Here is a 27189-nt window from a genome sequence, read left to right on the forward strand (position 1 = left end):
TGCCTTATTTGCTAACTTCTGTCACTGTGCTGCTCAACTGCCTCTCTCATGTCCAGTTTTGTATTAGCTGGAAATGTCATCAACTTCACACCAGCAAGACAAAAACCATCTTGGACACAGGAAAGTCCTGCATTACCATCGCTTCTGTCCTCAGTCACCTCTACTAGCTCCGCGTTACTCAACGCCTCAGTCTTTGTCATCAACAAATCCATCCAGAACTGTGCTTCTGCCTGGCTCTGCAATGTTTTCCAGTCTCCCATTCCCATTTGCCTGTGTTGTCTAACTCTGACCATTACTCTTCCAGTTCACAATGGGTGAAATAATCTTCAGCCACAAAGTTCCCAGCCTTAAAAAATTCCACTGTTCTCCCTAAATCTTCAAACGTTTCCTTGAACTTTACCTCTTTAATTATGCTGTTGGTAACCTCCCAAGCACAGTAGCACAGTGGATAGCACTGTTGCTACACAGCTCCAGGGTCCCAGGTTCGATTCCCGCTTGGGTCACTGTCTGTGCAGAGTCTGCACATTCTCCCCGTGTCTGCACGGATTTCATCTGGCTGCTCCGGTTTCCTCCCACAAGTCCTGAAAGACGTGCTGTTAGGTGAATTGGACATTGTGAATTCTCCCTCAGTGTACCAGAACAGACATCGGAGTGTGGTGACATGGGGCTTTTCACAGTAACTTCATTGCAGTGTCAATGTGACACTAATAAAGATTATTATTAATTAATTCTTCTCCCAATTCATGTTGGATGTTTACTCATTTGGCGCATTTTACGAATTGCCATGTTACTTTAAAAAACAGTTGTTGCTGTTTTCCAATCAAGTCACGATATATTCACTGATGGTTATAACCTGTTATATTTCAATGGATACTCTGAATTTCCTCTTTTTGTAATAAGAGAAAGGGCATGATTCAACTCCTCGTCGCGCCTGACTTGGTGTTGGGATGAGGCTGTTGAATCTTGCGGAAGACCTCTTACGAGATTTGGGACGTTCGAAACATCGCAAAAGATTTAACGGAGTCTCATGAGACGTGGCAATCTGGATTCCGCTTGGTGAAACTGGCTTGGTTTAAATGAGCCATCAGGGATTCACCAGCTATGCCTGGAAGACCTCGCCTGTGCGCCATTTAGTTCTGTTCAACACAAACATGGACCAGTCGTAACGGCATCTGGGGGAGGGGTCTCCCAGATTATTGGAGACTCCTGGCTGGGTGGCCATTGGAGACCCCTGGCACGGGAAACCTGGCATCCTGGCACCTGGGCACATTGGCACTGCCAGGGTGATGGTGCCTGGGTGTCAGGTAGCCCATGCCAGGGGTCAGATCTGGGCGGGGAGGGTGGACCTTGCCTATAAGAGGTGACATGAGGGAAGGCTAAAGGACCCTGGAAGAGGTAAGCTGGGCGAAGTGGGGTGGGGGGGGGGGGGTCAGGATGTCGCGGTGGGATCGCTGAGAGGGATCGAAAGCTCCACCTTGCCACTTGCGGCCTGAATGCGAAGTTCCTCGCCGAGGCCACAAAACAGTAGCCATTGGATAGTTGGGCCTTATAAGGAAACGTCACCCTTCAATATTTGCACCAATACAAAGCTAAACCAGCTCATTTGTGTTTTGTTATGCTCTTGACGTAGCATAAGCTGCTTCCTTGATGTGCACTCTGACAAAGGAAGCTTCAAACTTGGAGATAGCTTTCACACATTTATTAAACTGTTAACAATTCTCGTACTTGGATTCGACTCTCCTGTTAATCCTGCTATAGCTACTCAGGCTGACGAACCAGTCTGCTACAATCCACGTGGTGGGTGTGATGTGTTTCAAATCAACCCTGTCTGTACTCACTAAGTGTCTCCACTGGAAAGAGGAAGATCACTGGTTGGTGAGGTGGTGATGTCAATTGTGGCATTGCTTTGTAAAGCTGTTAGTGTCCCTGTGTGTAAGGAATCAAGAAGTGGTCAAATCACTTTGTTGTCTAATTTGGAGCCTTTTTTTCTGCCGATGCTTGTGGTAGCGATGTATACAATCTGTGTCATCCTGCCATGGTGTGTCATTGTACTGAGCTGAGCAGTAACAGTGTCCCTCATGGGCAGAGTTGTACCATGTCGTACGAGTCGTAGTTCCAGTGTTGTTGTTTTTGCCGTGCTTGTTGTCAACGTTGTTGCCGCTGGTACGCTTCTTGTTATTGTCTTTGATGTTGTTGTTGTGTTGGTTGGTTTTCTTGTCGTGTTTGCTACGCTCAAGGACCACACTCTATGGAATATACGAGTCCTTCACACACTTACTCGTGTCAGCGTCACTTGTGGCATCTGCTGTTTCCTTGAGCATGCCGTCACTGAGTTTGCAATGCTCCCCATCTGGAGTCATGTCCGGCTTACTTGAATCAGCTTTGGCTTGTGGATGCTTCCCGCCTGGAGTCTGGTCTGTTTCACCTGAGTCAGTTTTGGCTTATCGATGCTCCCCGTCTGGAGCCCTTTCTGGTTCACCTGAGTCAGCTGAGGTTTCTTGATGCTCCACGTCTGGATTCAAAACATTCAGGAATGCATTTGCTTGCGGAGAGGCTCGAGCGAATGAGGTTTGGAGTAACGTGGTGTCACTGGAATCACCAGTCGTCTCACTGTGATTGTCGAGTGCCTCTGTACACACTAGCTGAGGTCTGTCATGTTGCATATCTTGTATGGGAAGTGGGATGTCGTCGTCACTTGTCATACATGCAGTGGGTAGAGCCTCAGTGTCTTCTTGTCGTTCACTTGAGCTGGGTAGACTGTCAGAGTCGTCTTGTTCACTGGAGCGTGGTAGACTGTCATAGTCTGCTTGCTGTACACTTGAGCATGGCAGACAGTCATAGTCTTTCTGTTGTTCACTTGAGCGTGGCAGACTTGCATTGTCTGCTGCTGGTTGCTCAGAGGAGGTTGCTAGACCTTGTTCATGCAAGAACTGCGCTTTGGAGTTTTGTGTTGCTTCTATTGTGGAGGCTGTCCACGAGCTCGCTGTGGAGGCTTGTGTCACTCGAGTCACTTCCTGTTTGGAGACGTGCAGTTGTCTTTCATTGTTTCCTGTGTAGAGGCTGGGACCCTTCGTGGTGCGTGGACCACTCTCTGTATGGAGTTGCAGACTCTTCGCAGTCCATGGACCACTCTCTGTGTGGCAACAGGCTGCTCCTTGTGGGCTTGTATAGCTCTCTGTCTCTTAGCATCAGGGCGCAGCATAATCCTGCACTCACGAGTCAGGATGTCATATATGCTTGGCTGAAGATTCCCCAATCCGAAGAACTCATCGTTGGGGTCTCCAATGTACAGCACGTCTAGTTGCGGTTCGGATTTGGTTCTAGGGTAGCCACCTCCCAAGGTGAAATCTTTGTCTGAGTCATTGTCTTCCAAGACCATATCATCACGTTTTGTGTCAGAGATGGCATTGGGCTCGCGATGTCCAAGAATTGAAGGTCTGAGTCATAGTCTTCAAGGACTGTATCATCTCTTTGGGTGGTGCTAACTGCTTGTTGTAGGGTTCTGCGGAGGTTACTTTCAGCTACTGGTCGAATTTCAGACATTGTGCTGTCGTTCCAGGTGAAAGAATCGGGTTTTACGGCTTTAAATTTTTTGTGTGTGTTTTGGGACATTTCCCCTTTAAGTGGGCGTGCTCTGGGGCCTCTGACATCACGAAGCATGTGACGTAGGTCGTAGGGGATGCGCAGATCGCTGTTCCTTTACTTTTCCTCAACTGCACATGTGCAGCACCTTTTCCAAGATGGCCCCCAATCAAAACTGCAGATTTCTTCAATGGAAAGCCTACCTTCGCCTCGTGGTGTGTTTTGGCGCCTCTTTTACTGTTTTTTCTTGTATGTTCCTCGCAGAATTCTTGGAATTTGTCCAGGACTGCCTGGAAATCGCTCTTGTTTTGCCCCTTTGAGTATTTGAAGGTCTGGAAGATTTCAGCTGCTTCTGGACCCGCGATGGTAAGTAAAAACTTTATTTTCTCTGCATCCGCCACGCCATCTCAGTCGGATGCTACCAGGTAGATCTCGAATCTCTGCCTGAATCAACGCCAGTTTTCACTGAGATTGCCTTGGTAACTGAGCTTCTGTGGAACCGGAATCTTGAACATCTTCTTGCCTGGCTGCTGTTGCTGGTTGTCACTATTCGCTGAGTTGTAACTATATGGATTTAACAGTCACTCCTGGGTACCATGTTTTGTTATGCTCTTGACATAGCATAAGCTGCTTCCTTGATGTGCACTCTGACAAAGGAAGGTTCAGTCTTGGAGATAGCTTTAACACATTTATTAAACTGTTGACAATTCTCCTACTTGGATATGACTGTCCTGTTAATCCTGCTGTAGCTACTGAGGCTGACGAACCAGTCTGCTGCAATCCATGTGGTGGGTGTGATGTGTTTCAAATCAACCCTGTGTACACACTGAGTGTCTCCACTGGAAAGTGGAAGATCATGTGTGCTGTGTCCTTATATATGGGTTTGGTTTAATGCCCCCCTGTGGTTGTGTCACCTCTGTGTGTATCTGAATGCTCATTGGTCATGTCCTATCTTACTGACCTGTTGGTTGAATGTCTGTGTGTCATGTCTCTGGTGCTCCCTCTAGTGTCTATCTCGTCTACGTGTATTTACATTAACCCCTTGTGTACTTACAGTGATGCATATCACCAAAATGTGCACAAAAAAAGACAAACACATGGTATCATCCCTCGCAGGTTCCTCAACAGAAATGAAGGATAAGCCTGAGAATGTGTTATAATTTCCAGAATTTTGTCGTAGAAATGATCTATCCATCAATGTGTGACTTGTTCCATGTATCAGTCTCATTCTCCATCCAGGAGTTGCAACTGTGCAGACCCTCCCACACGCCCTATCTCACCGGAGCCAAATCTTTGCATCCACAGATTGTACAGGTGCTCGATGTGCAGTTGACTATCCTTGACTTCCAGCTTGTTTAAACGGTGGTGACATGCCAATTATATGCAGCACAAACCTGACCAGCAACAAAAACATCAATCTGTGAAAACATTTCTTCAACGGCGTTAGCAGGTGGACCATTTGGGACAATGTTGTGCACCAGGTGCTGCAGCATCTTCTTGCTTCAAATTGGATTGTCTTCTGTACTCATACATCCCCCTGAGCGCAGTGTTCTAGGTCCCAGGTATCTTCGAAGAAATTGTCCTTCTTTCCACTACAGAAGAGGAAGGAAACAGCAACAGCAGCCTCCAGGCATCTGCAGCCACCAGCAGCACCAACCTGCAGCTGTGAATGCTCGCACAACTAAAAAGGCTAATTCCTTATTAGCAATAGTGTTCAGCTCTGAAGCTACAGGCTGCTCACAAGTCAAAGGGAGTTAAAGTGATCTTCAACATATAACCAAGAACATGGTTCTGACCTGGGAGGTTTTGGTAGGACAGATAGGCCGTAGCTGCAGTTGGCCTGGTTATGGGTATCCACAATATTGAAATATGGTTTGAAGGCCTCATGGACGGAAATCCCCTCACCAACCCCAGCCTGTGGCCACTCCTGACCTCGACTGCTTCTGCTCCGCAACCAAGCCGAATCCCACTGAGGCCCCCCCCCGCCCACCCAGAGTACTGAGGCAGCAGCTGCAGCCTTTGAGCTGCTTCCTAAAAATGACAATGTGTACTCACCTCCTCACTTCCCCTCGGCAGTCACTGCACCAGCTTTGAAGGGGCTGTCCAGCAATGAGACCTCTTGAAATTCAATAGCTAGGATGCCACTGGAGTCGTTTTACGTAAGTTAGTTTATTAAGGATTGAGATTAATTATAGAACGTATGCCCGATAATCATTATTAACCATTAAACTGTATTTTAGAACACAGCAGTGATAATCATGTAAACTCTAACTCCAAGTAGTGGCCACAATGCATGATGGGATTTAGGCGAGCTAACTTGCCCATTTCTTTGAGACATAGGAGATGTGTGGTTAGCAGATTACATAGTGGACGTAAACAAGTTTTATCAGTGGCACCCAATATCCTCTGAAACAATCCATGGAGTAAAGAGGATGCCAGTTCTGCCATCCTATCCCTAATGAAAAATGGGTGGGCAGGATGTTCGGATGGGGGAACAACTTAAAATTGACATAAAACATTTGGTGGACAACAGGTGACAGGATGAGGCTCGATCATGGGTTGATCGCAATTTTATTGCATAAGCTTGAACATGACAGCATCAGGGATTGAATTGAGTCCAACTGGGGTGGGCTATTGATTTTTGGCAATGCGGTGGTTAAATTGCACTCATATAAAAGAGGAGCAGAAGTAGGCTATTCAGCCTGTTGAGCCTGCTCTGCCATTTAGTATGATCATGGCTGATCCTCTAGCTCAACACCTCTAGAGTCTAAAAATCTACTTCTTTCCTAAATATATTCAGTGACTTGGCCTCCGCAGCCTTCTGCGGTAGAGAATTCCACAGGTTCACCGCTGAATGAAGAAATTCCTCATCTCAGTCTGACTAGGCCTACCCCCATATCCCAAGACTGTGATCCTTTGTTCTAGACCACCCAGTCAGAGGAAATATCATCCCTGCATTGAGTCTGTCCAGTCCCATCAGAAGCTGCTACATTTCAATAAGACCCCCTCTCATTCTTCTAAATTCCAGTGGGTACAGGCCCAGTTGACCTAATCTCTCCTCATATGACAATCTTGCCTTCCCAGGGATCGGCACAGTAAGAAGTCTTACGACACCAGATTAAAGTCCAACATGTTTGTTTCAAACACTAGCTTTCGGAGCACTGAGGAAGGAGCAGTGCTCCGAAAGCTAGTGTTTGAAACACACATGTTGGACTTTAACCTGGTGTCGTAAAACTTCTTACTGTGCTCACCCCAGTCCAACGCCGGCATCTCCACATCATTCCCAGGGATCAGTCTGGTGAATTTTCATTGGACTCCCTGTAAATATATCCTTTCTTCGAACAGGAGACCAAAACTATACATAACACGCTTGGCAGCTGCATTCATTTCATAAATCACTGCACATACCAACTGAGGGTTGTGTTGCAAACACTTTGAAAATACCAGTGACAATATGCTGAGAATTACTGAGTGAACAACAAAACACCATTGGATATGTTCAAAATGCAAGATAGGTTTCGGCAAGAAATCACTATTTTGTGCCAGCCACCATAAGGATAATCCTTCTAGAAAGCATTTTGGTGAGTGGAGGTGATGTCATCTCTGTTGAGTAATCATGAATCAGGCATGTATGTGTATGTGTGTGTGTGATTGCTTCACTTAATAAGGAGCACTGGGTAGTTAATGAAGCTGAGTGCATAATTGAGTTAATTGAAGCACTTTGCGAGAATGCCCCAACTTCTTATATTACACTGTCGTCTCGGGAGACTGAAAATAATGAATCAAATGGGTTGACTTGATTTTAATTTAAGACTGGATTGCGAGCTGCTAGCCGTTCCATTCTATATCAGTCAGTCTAAATTGAGCATGCTTTGTGGGAAATCTCTCTCATTCCAGCTACCTCTCAGCCTCTTGACGTGGGCCTCCTTGCTGCAACCCCAACTCTGGAAACCTGACATACTGTGGAAAGCAAGGCTCAGTTCTCTACATCCCTACTTGTTCATTGTTTTCCATAAACATAGATAATTGCTTCAAATTGGCACTCTGGGACTAACAGTTATGGGTTTTTTTAAGGAGATTTTTGACACATGATTTTTCTGTACTAATTGCTTTGTAGCTGTGTAATTTACAGAAAACTGGAAAACTTTATACTTTTACACTAATACGTCATGACTCCAGGCAGGTTCTTGCTGTCGTGCTACACGGCTAAGCTCACGGGAAACGTGAGAACTAATTTCATGGTCTCTTTTGCTGCTGCTAACGGAAGACTTGAATATCCTTAATAATTAGTCTTTTTTTTAATTTAAAAAACCAAATGCGGACATTTGAAAAATACAATTGCACATTTTGGGGAAGTGATGATGTAGTGGTGTTGTTGCTGGACTAGTAATCCAGCGACCCAGGTTATTGCCCTGGAGACCCCGGCTCGGATCCCACCACGGCAGTTAGTAAAATTTGAATTCAATAAAAATCTAGAATTAAAAGTCGAATGATGTCACTCATGTCTTTCAGGGAAGGAAATCTGCCACCCTTCGCTCGTCTGGTTTACATGTGACATTAGATCCACTGCAATGCCCCCTGAATAGCCCTGCAAACCACTCAGATAAAGGGCAATTAGGGATGAGCAATAAATGCTGGCCAAGATAGTGAGGCCCACATCCCATGAATGAATTTTATTTTGGAACTTCCTGGATAATCAATTTACATAGGAACATGAGTAGGCCATTTGGCCCATCAAGCCTGGGGCAACAGTCAACGAGGTCATGGGACGATCATCGACCTCTCAACACCCTTTTCCTGTGCTATCTCCATATCCCTTGATGTCATTAGTGTCTAGAAATCTATTGATTTCTGTCTTGAACATGTTCAATGTGATTCCAAAGATTCACCAATCCTTCGAGTGAAGAAATTCTTCCTCACCTCAGTCTTAAATGGCCTTTCGCTTAGTCTGAGATAGTGTCTCCTGATTCTAGACTCATCCAGGCAGGCGAAACTTCCTATCTACATCCAACCTGTCACATCCTGTAAGATGTGGGGAGGTGGGGGAGTCCTGGAGTGAGTGCTCACTAATAACATTCTAATGTATTAAAATTAGGTCCATGGGCTCCCGTGGCGGTTTTCTGTGTTACTTCGCCAGCGAGGATTGAAAATCGGGATTCACGCTTTCCAATTCTCCTTAGATTTTGCTCCTGCATCAGCAAACCCAGTAACGGCTAAAGCAGACTCAAATTCGCCCCCCCCCCCCCCCCATATTTTGCTCTGAACATTCAAATCATTTATATAGATTGTGAACAGCAGTGGTATCAGCGCTGATCTTCATGGTATGTCACCAGCCTGCCTGCTGGACAATGAGCCTGTTCACTGTTTTCTGTTTGTTAACCAATTCTCATGGACTGACCTGATTAATACTACACTCCTCTTTGCTTCACCCAGTGCCGGTGTCTATGTATTTACATTGTGTACCTTGTGTTGCCCTATTATATATTTTCTTTTTCTTTTATTTTCTGACTAAATGATCTGTTTGAGCTGCTCGCAGAAAAATACTTTACACTGTACCTCGGTACACCTGATAATAAACAAATCCAATCCAATCTCTTGTGCTCTAATTTTGTTCACCATCCTTTTTTAAAATTCATTTATCTAATTTGGCCAGCATTTATTGCCTGTCCCTAATTGCCTCTTGCGAAGGTGGTGGTGAGCTACCTTCTTGAACTGCTGGGGTCCCTGTGGTGTAGGTATACCCACAGTGCTCTGGGGGAGGGTGCTTCTCAATATTAACCCAGCAGTGACAGTGAAGGATATGGTCAGTGGCTTGGAACTGAACTCAGATGGTGGCTGTACCATCCATCTGCTGATCTTGTCCTTCTAGGTGAAAAATGAAATGAAAATGAAATGAAATGAAATGAAAAATGAATGAAATGAAAATTGCTTATTGTCACGAGTAGGCTTCAATGAAGTTACTGTGAAAAGCCCCTAGTCACCACATTCCGGCGCCTGTCCGGGGAGGCTGGTACGGGAATCGAACCGTGCTGTTGGCCTGCTTTAAAAGCCAGCAATTTAGCCCAGTGAGCTAAACCAGCCCCTAATAAATGATAGAGATCATATGTTTGGAAATCGCTGTTGAAGGAGTCTTGGTGAGTTGCTGCGGTGCAACTTACAGATGACTCTGTAGATGACCCATCTATTGACTCTGTCAACAACTCCCACTGCCATGGGAAAGCAGGCAGCATAACCAAAGACCACCCAGTTCATTCTCTCTTCCGACCTCTTCCATCAGGCAGGACATGTAAAAGTCTGAGAACACGCACTAACAGATTCAAAAACAGCTTCTTCCCCGCTTTTCCCAGACTCCTGAATAACTCTCTTATTGACTGAACCGATCTCGTCATGTATCTTCTCTACTGAGTAGTACTACAGTCCATATGCTTCACCCGATGTCTGTACCTATGTATTCACATTGTGTATTTATGTATGTCCTTTATTTTTTCATGTGTGGAATGATCTGTCTGGACTGTATGCAGAACAATACTTTTCACTGTATCTCGGTACACGTGACAATAAATCAAATCAATTCAACATGGTACATACTAATGCCAATGTGCGCCGGCGTGGAAGGAGAAAATATTCTATAATAACTTTGATCCCTGTTGACGTGTTGGGTAAGCTGGGTCTATGAGGACTGCATTTACTGCAGTGGTGAGAGAGACAGGCTTCCAACACTTGAAGAAATGCAACTCGATTTTATTGAACACTTAACTATAATACATGCTTTAACTGTGGGTTGACACTATGCTGACTTGACTGGAGACCTGAGGCTAACCTGACCAGACTATCTTACTACCACGTGGTGTTTGTTCTAGTTGCTGCTCACGAGCTCTGACTGTCTCAGAGGCTGGATCCCGAGAGAGCGGGTAAACTAGTGCCCTCTGGCTTTATAGTGGTTGTGTCCTGTCTGGTGATTGGCTGCTGTGTTCTGTGTGTTCACTGGTCATCCTGTGTGTCAATCACTGCCTGTCTGTGCACCATCATATACCTGGATGTATATTATGACACCTGTGTTGTAGATTTTGTCCTGTTTACAGAAGGAAATGTATTCTGCATCATCAGTGACAACATACCGACAACTGCGCATGTCCAGGTGCAATTTGTAATTTTATTTTGTTAAGTGACTGAGCATTGCTCGATGGCTGGGAAAGATTTCCACAGGCCAGTAATAAGAAAGTTGCGTTGGGGGCTGTATGAGGGAGCTGACTACAGTCAAAAGAATACTCGAGTGCCATCTAATTCACCATATAGCATTGCTGCTGGCAGTACAGTGAGGTCAGAGAGTTTTCAGCAGACAACAGTGCCCTTTGAAAACTTTAATCTCTTGCAAGTCTTTTCTTCCCTGCTTTTGAGTTAGATCAGTTAGAATATTTTATTCGTGAAAAGATCTCTGAAGCTGTTTGCTTTTGAGTCAAGTAAATTGATCGTGGTCTGTCAGTTTGTTCAGTGAAATGGTTCCTGTTAACCTGAGGGGGGAATCTTTGATTGCGTTTAGTCTGTCATATATCAAGTGGTTGAGGCATTGTGGCGGAAAAGTGCCAACAGCTCACCAGAGGTCAAATTCATTACACCAAGGCATTGCACAACAATTATGATGGAAAGTTATAAATTAATAATAATTCAGCTGCATGACTTTCCACTGGCTCAACAAAACTGCTTTAGATATTTGTTGAACTTATTGTAATTTTTATGTAAGCCAAGGATTTTACTTGATTATTTTAGAAATTATGGCAGAAATTAAATTACTATAAAATAGGTATTAATAATCTGATAGCTCAGTTGGTAAAGGTAATTTCCCCTGTGAAGCTGTAAGACATAGGCTTGAAAGTTTGCATCTTGGGCCATGTGGGACAAATCGGAGGGTGGAATTCTTCCATGACCCACCAGCGGATTCAATGGCGAATGGATATGTATCCTATCGAAAGGAAGATGGGGAAAGGGGGCGGGGTTGCATTGTGAGTGAGGAATGAAGTTAAATCGATAGCAAGGAGCAATATGAAGTCTGAAGACAAAGAATCTCTGTGGGTAGAGTTGAGGAATGGCAAAGGCAAGAAGACCCTGGAGGGAGTTATGTACAGGCCCCCTAGCAGTAGTCAGGATGTGGGGCAGAAAATAAATCAGGAGATAGAGAAAGCATGTAAAAAAGGCAATATCACAATAATCATGGGGGAAGTCAATATTCAGGTGGACTGAAAAAAATCAGGTGGGTAGTGGATCCCAAGAAAAAAAATTGTGGAATGTTAAATAGATGGTTTTTTGGAGCATCTTGTGGTAGAGCCCACTAGGGAACAGGCAATTCTGGATTTGGTGATGTTTAATGAGGCAGACTTGTGGAGGGATCTTAAGATGAAGGAACCGTTAGGGAGCAGTGACCACAATATGATAAAATTTACCCTGCAGTTTGAGAGGGAGAAGCTGGAGTCAGATGTAACTATTTACAATTAAATAAGGGTAACTACAAAGACATGAGGGAGGAGCTGGCCAGAGTTGATTGGAAAAGGAGCCTAGCAGGAAAAACAGTGGATAAGCAATGGCAGGGGTTTTGGGGGGTTATTTGGGAGGCACAACTGAAATTCATTCCAAGGAGGAGGAAACATGCTAAGGGGAGGACAAGGCATCCATGGTTGACGAGGGAAGTCAAGGACAGATTATAGAAAAAGAAAAAGCATACAAAGTGGCGAGGATTAGTGAGAAGCCAGTGGATTGGGAATCCTTTAAAAGTGAGCAGAGGACAACTAAGAAAGCAATAAGGGGAGAGAAGATGAAATAGCTAGCTCGTAATATAAAAGAAGGTAGGAAGAGTTTCTTTCAATGTATAAAAGGTAAGAACGAGGTAAAAATAGACATTGGACCACTGGAAAACGTGGCTGGAGAATTAATAATAGGAAACAAAGAAATGACAGAGGAACTGAATAGTTACTTTGCATCAGTCTTCATGGTGGAATATACCAGTGGGATGCCAGAGCTCCAGGAGAATCAGGGGCAGAGGTGAGTGCAATGGCCATCACTAAGTAGAAGGTTCTGGGGAAACTGAAAGGTCTGAAGGTGGACAAAGTCACCTGGACTCGATGGACTACACCCCAGGGCCCTAAAAGAGCTAGCTGAAGAGATTGTGGAGGCATTGGTGATGATCTTTCAGGAATCATTGGAGGCAGGAAGGGTCCCAGAGGACTGGAAAGTGGCTAATGTAACACCACTGTTTAAGAAGGGAGGGAGACAGAAGACCGGAAATTATAGGCCGGTTAGCCTGACTTCGGTCATTGGTAAGATTTTAGAGTCCGTTATTAATTATGAGATTGCAGAGCACTTGGAAGTGCATGGTTAAATAGGACTGAGTCAGCTCGGCTTTGTCAACGGGAGATCATGTCTGACAAATCTGTTAGAGTTCTTTGAGGAGGTAACAATGAAGTTAGACAAAGGAGAACAAGTGGACATGATTTATTTAGATTTCCAGAAGGCCTTTGACAAGGTGCCGCATAGGAGATTGTTAAGTAAGTTTAAGAGCCCATGGTGTTAAGGGTAAGATTCTGGCATGGATAGAGGATCGGCTGACTGGCAGAAGGCAGAGAGTGGGGATAAAGGGGTCCTTTTCAAGATGACAGCCGGTGACTAGTGGTGTACCTCAGGCGTCTGTGCTGTGACCACAACTTTTCACAAAATACAGTAATGATCTGGAAGAAGGAACTGAAGACACTGTTGCTAAGTTTGCAGATGATACAAAGATCTGTAGATGGACAGGTAGTATTGAGGAAGCAAGGGAGCTGCAAAAGGATTTGGACAAGCTAAGAGAGTGGACAATGAAGTGGCAAATGAAATACAATGTGGAAAAGTGAGGTTATGCACTTTGGAAGCAGGAATTTCTTTCTTTCTTTCTCTATTTCTTTCTTTCTCTCTTTCTCCCCGCCCCTCCCCACCCTTCCTTTTCCTTTTCCTTTTCCTTTTCTTTTCTTGTTAACATGCAGGTTCGGTCGGCAGTTAAGAAGGCAAATGCAATGTTAGCATTCATGTCAAGAGGGCTAGAATACAAGGCCAGGGATGTACGTCTGAGGCTGTATAAGGCTCTGGTCAGACTCCATTTGGAGTATTGTGAGCAGTTTTGGACCTCGTATCTCAGGAAGGATGGGCTGGCCTTGAAAAGGGTCCAGAGGAGGTTCACGAGGATTATCCCTGGAATGAACAGCTTGTCATATGAGGAACGGTTGAGGACTCTGGGTCTGTACTCGTTGGACTTTAGAAGGATGAGGGGGAATCTTATTGAAACTTGCAGGATACTGTGAGGCCTAGATAGAGTGGACATGAAGAGGATGTTTCCACTTGTAGGAAAAACTATAACCAGAGGACGCATCTCAGACTAAAGGGACAATCGTTCAAAACAGAGATGAGGAGGAATTTCTTCAGTCAGAGGGTGATGAATCTGTGGAATTCTTTGCCGCAGAAGGCTGTGGAGGCCAAATCACTGAGTGTCTTTAAGACAGAGGTAGATAGGTTCTTGATTAATAAGGGGATCAGGGGTTATGGGGAGAAGACAGGAGAATGGGGATGATGCAAATATAAGCCATGATTGAATGGAGCAGACTCGATGGGCCGTGTGGCCTAACTCTGCTCCTTTGTCTTATGGGAGGGGGTGGTAGAATTTTACAGGAGTCCAAAAATTAGCTTTACGCCGGCATGAATTTTGCATGGAACCTTGCATTGGTGCCTGCCATGGCGAATCAGGAAACCCGCTGGAGGCCGGCATCCCGCTAATGGGTTGCAAATGAAGGCTACACACCCGATTCTCCACGATGCCTCATTAGGTGGGTCTTCCAGATTTTGTGTCATCAAGGAAGTCCATCTTCCAGCCTAAAGTGTTCCAGGGAGATCCATCTTTTTTAGGAGGTCCATTTTCTTTCTTCAATAATGGGTCATTGATGCTCGGCGTCTTGTCAATATGGCACCCAGTTATGATGGCAGATTATGTGGCATCAGGCCTGCCCTGCCATGGAAAACGAGCAAAACACCCGGTCACGTAAATAATGTGGTTGGGTTCAGAAGATATGGCGTTGTTTCCTATTGGCCTCTGCAGCGGGAAACATTCCACATTCCCACCTCTGCCATAGGGCTTAGTCCTCAGATGTAAGAACTCCATACCAGCCATCATTAAAGACACCACTTGAGGTTGTTGAAAAGCAGTGAGTCATCTGAACGGTTTGAGAGACGAGACAATTACGCTCAATGGTAAAATTGCGCATCACTGGGTGAGGGCGTTGCTGAGGATAGAACTTTTGTCCTTAAGTCTGTTGTTTCTCTATTTCCCCTATTTTCCTGAAAGCTTAAAAGTGGTTCCACAGATAACATAACAAAACTAATTTGTCTGCAGTTGACATGCCCTCTATTAATTTGTCTCCTGCTAACCATCCCTTGCCAAACATCCCTCTGCCGACCATCCCTCTAGCTGAGCGTCACTCTGCTGATCATCCCTCCCTCTGCTGACCATCCCTCTGCCAAACATCCCTCTGCCAACCATCCCTCTGCCAACCATCCCTCTGCCAACTATCCCCCTGCAAACCATCCCTCTGCAAATCATCTCTCTGCCAACCATCTCTCTGCCTGACATAGAAAGATGGGAGAGGTTGCGTCTGGCCTCCATCAAAAAGCCAAGTCTGAGAGGAGATTTGTTAGGGGCAGTCAAAATCATGAGAAGTCTGCACAGAATGGATAGAGAGAAGTAGTTTCTGGTGTGAATGGATCGAAAACAAGAGGGCACAGTTTTAAGGCAATTGGTAAAATAAACAATGGCGACTTAAAAAGAAAGTGTTTCATGCAGTGAGTGGTAAAGGTTGGAATGCAGTGCCTGAGAGGGTGTTGAGGACAGTGTGGCAAACCAATTCAGGGTTATAGGGGAATGGCATGAGGTAAATTGCACCTTCAGAAGGCCAGCACAAACACGTTGGATTGACTGATTTCCTTCTGTGCTGAATCCATTCTATGTTTCTGTACTAACCAATTTCTCTTGACGTCCTATCAGTTAGCTCTGTTGACTTGTTGCCACGCAATTTTGTAACCCTTGTTGAATCAGGTTGTTGTGTTGATATTCATGTCAACAAGATTGTTAACTAGATCTCTTGTAATTGTTTCATATTCTTCCATCTGATCCTGCCATCATAATCTGCCATCTGTCTAGTTTCATTGCATAGTTGATGATTTAATATTCTATAACCTGGTTCTGCCAACTAGCTTTGCCATTTTAGCCCTCTCAGCCTTTGTTGTGTTCTGTCACTGCTTTAATTATTTATTTTCTTACAGACTTAATTTACAGGATCCTGTTACACGGTTCCATTCTCTTTTGTGGTTTCATTCTGAAGATTAGTTCTATCATCTTGTTTTCCATTAGTGTCAAGGATTAGTTCTTACTGCTCAGTATTCTTTTGCCAATTAGCTCGATTACTTCATTTCTCCAGTCTCCTTTTCTCTGTTGTTTCATTCTGTGAATTAGGCATTGACCAGTTATCTATCTGTGGCCATTTCTTTTGTGAACCAACTTCTGGTTCAGGTTCATACAGACTGATTAGTACTCACGTTGCTGAGATATTTCATTAATTATAACCTGCGTCACTGGGGATTGAAAATGTGAGATAAAAGAAAACCATATACGTGACAGATGAGCGAAGTAGATATCTAAAATCTATATTACACTTGTAAAACTCTAAACCAAATAGAAATTCATGACTAATTTGTACTGAATTATGATAAAATAATGTTGGGCGCAATCTAACCGAATTGCAACAGAGACCCGTGATGAACGCATTTAGCCGGGTTTTTTCCCATATCTCACAGTGCCGAGAAAGACCATGCTATCTAACGGGACTTTGCTGCAATCCAGGGCCTCAGCCGAGGCCGCACTTAGTCCCATTTCCTGCACTAAGGTGCTCAGCTTGCCAGGGCTCCTCAGTTCAGGAGGAGATTGGGATGCCATCTCCCAGATTTGACCCCTGGACTACCCATAGTCCCAACTCGCCGGTAAGAGGCTCCACTGGACCCCACAGAGCATCTTACCTGGATAGGGTACCCACAAGCTCGATCCCTGGTGCAGGAAGAATGCCACACTGACACCTTGGCACTGCCAGCCTGGCACTCAGGCATCACTGCAGGGTACCAGGATGGCAGTGCCAGTGTGCCATCCTGCTCAGAGGGCAATCACCTGGGGGCCTCCGACCTCCCAAATGCTGTTCCATCTGGTCCTCGTATGTGGGGAGATAATGGGATTAGATCTCATGGCATCAGTAGATCAAGCAAGTGCATATTAGAGTGAGACTAGCTGTCTCACTCTGATATGCAGATTTGCCAAATATTGATCCTGTCCACAATGGGCCGGATTCAGATCATGACATTAGATTTCGCGAGGCGTAGCGAGCCGGGTCGATCCCAGCAGAGGGATCACCCGGCATCTACCTGCCATGGCACCACCCTGTTCGGGCATCTCGCAGTCGGTAGATCATGCCCGTAGAACTCCTAGATTGTACTAAAGAAAAACTTTCTTTACATTATAATCCCTGCAGATTCTGATAACTTTTAACAAAGGTTCTTGAATTCTGAGTGATCAATGTTCCAGGGCACCATTTCAAGTTTTAAGACTTTATTGTAACAAACATGCAAAAAGCAACATCATCAAAACATTGAAATAGAAAATGCTGGAAAAACTCAGCAGGTCTATCAGCACCTGTGGTGACAAAAAACAGAGTTAATAGGCGAGATCTTCCAGCTCTTCACACCGGCATGGACCTTCTGGTCCTGGCAACGGGGCACCGTTGAATACCCGGCAGGAACGGAGGAGGATGAGAGGCAACTTAATAGAGGTTTATACGATGATGAGGGGGATAGAGTGGACTTTCAAAGACTATTTCCTCGGGTGGATGGAGCTGTTACAAGGGGGCATAACTAAAAGATTCAGGGTGGTTAAGGTGTGGAATGGACTGCCTGCTGTGATAGTGGAGTCGGACACTTGAGGAACTTTCAAGCGGTTATTGGATAGGCACATGGAGCACACCAGAATGACAGGGAGTGGGATAGCTTGATCTTGGTTTCGGACAATGCTCGGCACAACATCGAGGGCCGAAGGGCCTGTTCTGTGCTGTACTGTTCTATGTTCTATGTTCTAATGGGTGGAATTCAATGGGAAATCTCATTGATAGTGGCAGGATGATCTAAAATCACTCCCCATTCCTTTGGGTTCACAACTCCCTGTTTCACTAAGTTGTAATGTTCAGCAACCATCAAAAATACTAACCTTTAGTCCTCTGAGAATTTCTGAAATGATGTTCAACAGTAAGGCCATTCTGGTGATTTCATGTCTTGGCCTTATGCAGATGAATCTTCCAGACTCTTTAGATTCAATCAGCCACCATCCTCCCACCCGTATTTTGCTTGGTAGCTTGAAGAGGCCCAGCAGCCTTCTCCTCTCTGCTGACCGCACCAACTGCAGCCTTTTTATCTCTGTGAAAACCTCTCTCTATTCCTGTCCAAGTTCTCTGAGACAGATAGTCTGGTTACAGTCAGCCCAGCTGCTCCTGCCTTTGTTTTCAGTGTGGACATTTTGCACCTTGCTCTCAAATAAATCTGAACCTGAGCCCCACCGTAACTAAACCACACAGGCTTGTTGTCGGGCAGAATTCATAATAGATCACATGACTTCTTATTACTCTATGTGGTGAACGTACTGTATTAACCATTCACCATGTATGTTACTGTACCACGCTGTTGCCCATGTGGGCTCCACCTATGGACCATTGTACGATATTACATGGAATGTATCAGGTTGGTGTCCTTATGGGCACTGCCTCTGGCTCCGCCCCTTGAGGGGATGTATAAAGAGCAGCAGCCCTGTAGGCGGCTCTCAGTAGCAGAGCAGTTGCAGGCAGGCACTGTTCTAGTCGAGTGAAGCCAGTTTACATCCACTCTCTGTTTGCGTGAATTGATAGTCGCATCACTCCATTTTACGTTGAATTAAAGAGACAACCCAAAACAAAATTATCTTTTGAAACCATGCATTTGTAACATCTGATATTCCCAAAAGCAACACGATTGTACAATTCTTTACAGACCTGCATAGACATCTAGTTAGGAATCAGACTAAGGTCTATAATACACAATGTTATCAGTACATATTAAAGTTGGAAAAGTCTGTTTCCTGACACAAACCCACCTCCAACCTCTAAATTTCAGCTTTACCTGAGACCAGAAGGTGGGAGGGCAACCAACAAGCTCCATGGAGATGAGTTGGTGCTTTCAATATGATAATGAGGCTGATAGGTTCATTGTCATTCAGTCTCGTAATGACTGGGCATATTTAGCAGCTTCAGGGAATTGTGGACTTGGTGGATTCAGGACGTGAGTGCCTTTATGGGTGACCCCAGGATCTAGGTGCCAAACTTTGTGATTGAACACCCCAGCACCTCCTTTCACCTCTGAAGCACCAGCACCCACCATGAATCCCCGAGCCTCTGATTCCCCCTCCCACCACCAGATCTCCAAACCCCACTCCCACCACCAGGTCTCCAATCCCCACTCCCACCACCAGGTCTCCAATCCCCACTCCCACCACCAGGTCTCCAATCCCCACTCCCATCACCAGGTCTTTAATCCCCACTCCCATCACCAGATCTCCAATCCCCACTTCCACCACCAGGTCTTTAATCCCCACTCCCATCACCAGATCTCCAAACCCTTCTCCCACCACCAGGTCCCCAATCCCCACTCCCCCCACCAGGTCTCCAATCCCCACTCCCACCACCAGGTCTCCAATCCCCACTCCCACCACCAGGTCTCCAATCCCCACTCCCACCACCAGATCTCCAATCCCCACTCACACCAACAGATCACCAATCCCCACTCCCACCACCAGATCTCCAATCCCCACTCCCACCAGGTCTCCAATCCCCACTCCCACCAGCAGGTCCCCAATTTCCACTCCCACCACCAGGTCTCCAATCCCCATTCCCACCACCAGGCCCCCAATCCCCACTCCCACCTCCAGATCTCCAATCCCCACTCCCACCAGGTCTCCAATCCCCACTCCCACCACCAGGTCTCCAATCCCCACTCCCACCACCAGGTCCCCAATCCCCACTCCCATCACCAGGTCTCCAATCCCCACTCCCACCACCAGACCTCCAATCCCCACTCCCACCACCAGGTCTCCAATCCCCACTCCCATCACCAGGTCTCCAATCCCCACTCCCACCACCAGGTCTCCAATTCCAACTCCCATCACCAGGTTTCCAATCCCCACTCCCACCACCAGGTCTCCAATCCCCACTCCCACCACCAGATCTCCAATCCCCACTCCCACCACCAGGTCTCCAATCCCCACTCCCACCACCAGATCTCCAAACCCCACTCCCACCACCAGGTCTCCAATCCCCACTCCCATCACCAGGTCTCCAATCCCCACTCCCACCACCAGGTCTCCAAACCCCACTCCCACCACCAGGTCTCCAATCCCCACTCCCACCACCAGATCTCCAATCCCCACTCCAACCACCAGGTCTCCAAACCCCACTCCCACCACCAGGTCTCCAATCCCCACTCCCACCACCAGATCTCCAATCCCCACTCCCACCACCAGGTCTCCAATCCCCACTCCCATCACCAGGTCTCCAATCCCCAATCCCACCACCAGATCTCCAATCCCCACTCCCACCACCAGATCTCCAATCCCCACTCCCACCACCAGATCTCCAATCCCCACTCCCACCAGGTCTCCAATCCCCACTCCCACCAGACGGTCCCCAATCCCCACTCCCACCACCTGATCTCCAATCCCCACTCCCACCACCAGGTCCCCAATCCCCACTCCCACCACCAGATCTCCAATCCCCACTCCCACCACCAGATCTCCAATCCCCAATCCCACCACCAGATCTCCAATCCCCACTCCCACCACCAGGTCCCCAATCCCCACACCCACCACCAGATCTCCAATCCCCACTCCCACCACCAGGTCTCCAATCCCCACTCCCACACCAGGTCTTTAATCCCCACTCCCATCACCAGATCTCCAAACCCCTCTCCCACCACCAGGTCCCCAATCCCCACTCCCACCACCAGGTCTCCAATCCCCACTCCCACCACCAGGTCTCCAATCCCCACTCCCACCACCAGATCTCCAATACCCACTCACACCAACAGATCTCCAATCCCCACTCCCAACATCAGATCTCCAATCCCCTCTCCCACCAGGTCTCCAATCCCCACTCCCACCAGCAGGTCACCAATTCCCACTCCCACCACCAGGCCCCCAATCCCCACTCCCACCACCAGATCTCCAATACCCACTCACACCAACAGATCTCCAATACCCACTCCCACCACCAGATCTCCAATCCCCACTCCCACCACCAGGTCTCCAATCCCCACTCCCACCACCAGGTCCCCAATCCCCACTCCCACCACCAGGTCTCCAATCCCCACTTCCACCACCAGATCTCCAATACCCACTCCCACCACCAGGTCTCCAATCCCCACTCCCACCACCAGGTCTCCAATCCCCACTCCCACCACCAGATCTCCAATCCCCACTCCCACCACCAGGTCTCCAATCCCCACTCCCACCACCAGGTCCCCAATCCCCACTCCCACCACCAGGTCTCCAATCCCCACTTCCACCATCAGATCTCCAATACCCACTCCCACCACCAGGTCTCCAATCCCCACTCCCACCACCAGATCTTCAATACCCACTCACACCATCAGATCTCCAATCCCCACTCCCACCAGGTCTCCAATCCCCACTCCCACCAGCAGGTCCCCAATTCCCACTCCCACCACCAGGCCCCCAATCCCCACTCCCACCACCAGATCTCCAATACCCACTCACACCAACAGATCTCCAATCCCCACTCCCACCACCAGGTCTCCAATCCCCACTCCCACCACCAGGTCTCCAATCCCCACTCCCACCACCAGATCTCCAATCCCCACTCCCACCACCAGATCTCCAATCCCCACTCCCACCACCAGGTCTCCAATCCCCAATCCCACCACCAGTTCTCCAAACCCCACTCCCACCACCAGATCTCCAATCCCCACTCCCACCACCAGATCTCCAATCCCCACTCCCACCACCAGGTCCCCAATCCCCACTCTCACCACCAGATCTCCAATCCCCACTCCCACCAGGTCTCCAATCCCCACTCCCACCAGAAGGTCCCCAATCCCCACTCCCACCACCAGATCTCCAATCCCCACTCCCACCACCAGGTCCCCAATCCCCACTCCCACCACCAGATCTCCAATCCCCACTCCCACCACCAGATCTCCAATCCCCAATCCCACCACCAGATCTCCAATCCCCACTCCCACCACCAGGTCCCCAATCCCCACACCCACCACCAGATCTCCAATCCCCACTCCCACCACCAGGTCTCCAATCCCCACTCCCACCACCAGGTCTTTAATCCCCACTCCCATCACCAGATCTCCAAACCCCTCTCCCACCACCAGGTCCCCAATCCCCACTCCCACCACCAGGTCTCCAATCCCCACTCCCACCACCAGGTCTCCAATCCCCACTCCCACCACCAGATCTCCAATACCCACTCACACCAACAGATCTCCAATCCCCACTCCCAACATCAGATCTCCAATCCCCACTCCCACCAGGTCTCCAATCCCCACTCCCACCAGCAGGTCACCAATTCCCACTCCCACCACCAGGCCCCCAATCCCCACTCCCACCACCAGATCTCCAATACCCACTCACACCAACAGATCTCCAATACCCACTCCCACCACCAGATCTCCAATCCCCACTCCCACCACCAGGTCTCCAATCCCCACTCCCACCACCAGGTCCCCAATCCCCACTCCCACCACCAGGTCTCCAATCCCCACTTCCACCACCAGATCTCCAATACCCACTCCCACCACCAGGTCTCCAATCCCCACTCCCACCACCAGGTCTCCAATCCCCACTCCCACCACAAGATCTCCAATCCCCACTCCCACCACCAGGTCTCCAATCCCCACTCCCACCACCAGGTCCCCAATCCCCACTCCCGCCACCAGGTCTCCAATCCCCACTTCCACCACCAGATCTCCAATACCCACTCCCACCACCAGGTCTCCAATCCCCACTCCCACCACCAGATCTTCAATACCCACTCACACCATCAGATCTCCAATCCCCACTCCCACCAGGTCTCCAATCCCCACTCCCACCAGCAGGTCCCCAATTCCCACTCCCACCACCAGGCCCCCAATCCCCACTCCCACCACCAGATCTCCAATACCCACTCACACCAACAGATCTCCAATCCCCACTCCCACCACCAGATCTCCAATCCCCACTCCCACCACCAGGTCTCCAATCCCCACTCCCACCACCAGGTCTCCAATCCCCACTCCCACCACCAGATCTCCAATCCCCACTCCCACCACCAGATCTCCAATCCCCACTCCCACCACCAGGTCTCCAATCCCCAATCCCACCACCAGTTCTCCAAACCCCACTCCCACCACCAGATCTCCAATCCCCACTCCCACCACCAGATCTCCAATCCCCACTCCCACCACCAGGTCCCCAATCCCCACTCCCACCACCAGATCTCCAATCCCCACTCCCACCACCAGGTCTCCAATCCCCACTCCCGCCACCAGGTCTCCAATCCCCACTCCCACCACCAGACCTCCAATCCCCACTCCCACCACCAGATCTCCAATCCCCACTCCCACCACCAGGTCCCCAATCCTCCTCCTACCACCAGGCCTCCAATCCCCACTCCCATCACCAGGTCTCCAATCCCCACTCCCATCACCAGGTCCCCAATCCCCACACCCACCACCAGATCTCCAATCCCCACTCCCACCACCAGCTCTCCAAACCCCACTCCCACCACCAGGTCTCCAATCCCTACTCCCATCACCAGGTCCCCAATCCCCACACCCACCACCAGATCTCCAATCCCCGCTCCCACCACCAGGACTCCAATCCTCCTCCCATCACCAGACCTTCAATCCCCACACCCACCACCAGGTCTCCAATCCCCACTCCCACCACCAGGTCTCCAATCCCCACTCCCACCACCAGGTCTCCAATCCCCACTCCCACCACCAGGTCTCCAATCCTCCTCCCATCACCAGGTCTCGAATCCCCACTCCCACCACCAGGTCTCCAATCCCCACTCCCACCACCAGGTGTCCAATCCTCCTCCTACCACCAGGCCTCCAATCCCCACTTCCACCACCAGGTCTCCAATCCCCACTCCCACCAGCAGATCTTCAAACCCCTCTCCCACCACCAGATCTCCAATCCCCACTCCCACCACCAGATCTCCAATCCCCACTCCCACCACCAGGTCTCCAATCCCCACTCCCACCACCAGGCCTACAATCCCCATTCCTGCCACAAGACTCCAAATCTGGCCCTCTCTGCATTCCCAGAGTCATTGCTCACCTCCGCTTTCCCCCAATCCACATCTCCCTGTATCAACACCCCTTCCCCAATCAATTCACTGCCTTCCTTCTCTATACCATCAACACCTGCGGTGAGTAATTCCCATCTCATTCCCCAAAGCATGTCCATCATTTACAAGGCACAAGTCCAGAGTACGATGGACTACTGTCCGCTTGCCTGGATGAGTACAGCTCCAACAACACACAAGAAGCTTGAATCCATCCAGATCAAAACAGCCACTTGATTGGCACCCAGTCCACAAACATTAAATCCCTCCAACACCAACGAACAGTAGCAATCATGTGTACCACCTATAAGATGCACTGCAGTAATTCACCAAGGTGCCTTCCAAACCCACGACTGCTACCATCTAGAAGGACAAGAGCAGCAGATACCTGGGAACCCCACCACCTGGAAGTTACCCTCCAAGTCACTCTCCATCCTGACTTGGAAATTATTACCGTTCCTTCAGTGTCACTGGGTCAAACTCCTGGAACTCCCACCCTAACAGCACTGTAGATGTACCTACACCACATGGACTGCAGTGGTTCAAGAAGGCAGCTCACCACCACCTTCTCAAGGGCAATTAGGGATAGGCAATAAATGCTGGCCTTACCAGTAAAGCCCACATCCCGTTAAAATTAATTTTAAAAAGACACTCACTTTCCCTCCACAACTGATTGACTTAACCTGCAATGATCATTTCCCCCTCCAGATTGGTACCCATTGCCCAATGGACAGATTTTGCCAAACTGTGGGGGAGCATTTGGGGACATTCTGATGACCGGGTTTCTCATGCCTTTCTGACCCCACTGCTCAAATAATTAAAAATTCAGCTCATTATAAAGCATAACTTGCTCAGTGCTTTTTTTCCCTTTTCTTTAATGATCTGCTTTTCCTGTGTATTTGCAGTGCCTGGTGCATCACCGCAAAACATTTCACTGGAGGTGGCAAATTCTCGAGTAAGTACAGAAACTTCTTTCTTTTTATCACATGGAGTCAGCTTGAAGTGCTAATAGCGCTTCATCAACTCAATTGCAGTGATTTCAGCACAGAGCCAATGAGATAGTGCAAACAAATCTGTGTTTGTGGTCTTTGTGAGTGGGACATGGTGATGGGGGAATGAGTCATTCTTGTCAGGTTATACATTGAAAGAATATAATTGGCTAATGTTTTGACTTGGGGTTCTTACGGAATGATTTTTATTATAACTGGAATTGATCATTTATTCTTTCCACTTCGGTTCACCATTTGTGCTGTATAATGGATATTGTTGTTTGTCTAAGGAGTTTTGTGCAGTTGAGACAACCGTCCAGCAAAGCTGATTGAATAGAAATCGTGTTGGATTGACACTGCCCCAGACAATGGGTCATCCTTACAGTAAAGTGACAAATTTACCCAAGTTAACCCTTTGAGCCCTCAGTTGCCACTGTTGCCTAAAGTGCACCACCTTTTTCACATTTAAGAGTAACATAAATACCTGGGACAAATTAGAAAGCAGAATAAGTATCTTCCCTTCCCAAGTTATTAAAATGTATTTTAATCTACATTTCTGAAATAAATTAATGTGTCATTTTCGAGTTGATGTTAATGCCCTCTGCCTTTCAAGAAAACATTTGAGTTCTGTATTTCCCATGTGATTGTAGTTGCCTCGCAATAAAGCAGTGATGCACGATCAATTACACAAAGACGAGAGTTGGATGCAATTGAGGCTTTATTACACTAAGATGTGTGGCCTCCTACAGCAGCTGGCGAAGTGGCTACTGTACTGGGAGCACACATATTTATACTCCGCCTGTTGGGCGGAGCCAGCAGGCAGGGAACTACCCCCGTACCTGTAGTTCAGGTCTTACCACAAAACACCTATACCGACGTCCTCTATATACAATATATACATCAGTGGTGACTACCACAAGCAGCAATACCATTGAAATGATCACTACAGGCTAAGAATAGCTCAGTTGTCATGGTTTCTCTATTGTAGATCTTTGATGGCATGGGATTGAAAGTCAAGTTTCAAAGCTATGGAAAAAGTTTCTTTAAAAAAATGCTTGTTTGAGGATGCATAAATTCCATAATCACAGGTACCAATAAGGCATTGAGGAAAGGAAATGGCCATTGCCATTTCTTATCCAGCAACTCCTGCAGACAATCTGCTGGTGATTCCTTTTCCAGTCTTATTTGTCTGAATTCTGTCGCCTTCCAAGCGAAAGTGTTTACAGCCATGAGTACCATGAAGTCTTCATGCAATTCCATCTTGAAAGGCAATCAGTTTGGAACAGGGCAGCTTTTAGGAAAATGAAGAATGAGCTACTGAGGTGGGAAATGAGCACACTGGACCATAGGAGATAGAGGCCTAGAATTTGCATCCTCAAGGCTGGTGGGGGAGTCATGAAAATTCCCAGGTTGTCCAATCTGCCTCAGTGGAAAGTGCTTGCCAAGGGGATCTTCATTGCTGGGGGCTGGCTGTGAGCTGAAGTGAAACCAGCTGGCCAGAAAAGAAGTGAGGAGGCAGCTACAGTGCTGAATACAGAGATGGGCTGTTGAAAAGGCCCACCTCAGTGCTGTGGGGCTTTGTCCCAGTGAAAAATGCTTCAAGGCCCTCCATTCCTCATCTCTCATCCACTTTATCCTCTAAATCCCATCCATGCCATCTCATGATTCCCCACCCACCCCTTCAGGCCCTTTTTGCCACCCTTCCAACCACCTCTTCTGCCCCCTCATCCCTTATGCCAGACTCTGGCACTTCCATCCCTCTGGACCCACTGTGCCCTTTCTACAAGCAATGAACATCACAGTATAAAGTCAATGTCATTTAAAAAAGCTCAAGAATCACCAACCAAAAACACTTAAAAACTTATCCTGTGTCAACACACATTGTGAAATTGACTGCAGATTGCAGAGAGCCTGAGCTGCCAATCAAATGATAGTTTCTCTGGGGAGTAAGTGTTCTGCTATTCTAATAGATATTTGGGCTTTCAGCCAACCATACAAAAGGAGGCAGCTATTTGTTGGAAGCCAGCCTCCTAATGGTGGTTACAGGAGGCCCGGTCATTTTTGAGATCCGGGCCTCATTAGCATCTGGCTGAAAGATTACAAAAGACAAACATTCTGGAAAATTCTGGGGCAAC

The 27189-nt window shown here is 47.6% G+C and overlaps 1 protein-coding gene across 1 annotated transcript in view; it reads left to right on the top strand.

Annotated features, from left to right (window-relative positions):
* The window catches only part of dcc (DCC netrin 1 receptor), a 1518136-nt gene that overhangs the window by 1178764 nt on the left and 312183 nt on the right, over positions 1-27189 (top strand). Inside the window, exon 14 of the mRNA XM_038792949.1 lies at positions 24971-25020. Coding sequence (XP_038648877.1) covers positions 24971-25020 — 50 coding nt within the window. The remainder of the gene's footprint in view (positions 1-24970; positions 25021-27189) is intronic.

This window comes from Scyliorhinus canicula, chromosome 3 (genome assembly GCF_902713615.1).
Source record: "Scyliorhinus canicula chromosome 3, sScyCan1.1, whole genome shotgun sequence".
Taxonomy (NCBI): Eukaryota; Metazoa; Chordata; class Chondrichthyes; order Carcharhiniformes; family Scyliorhinidae; genus Scyliorhinus; species Scyliorhinus canicula.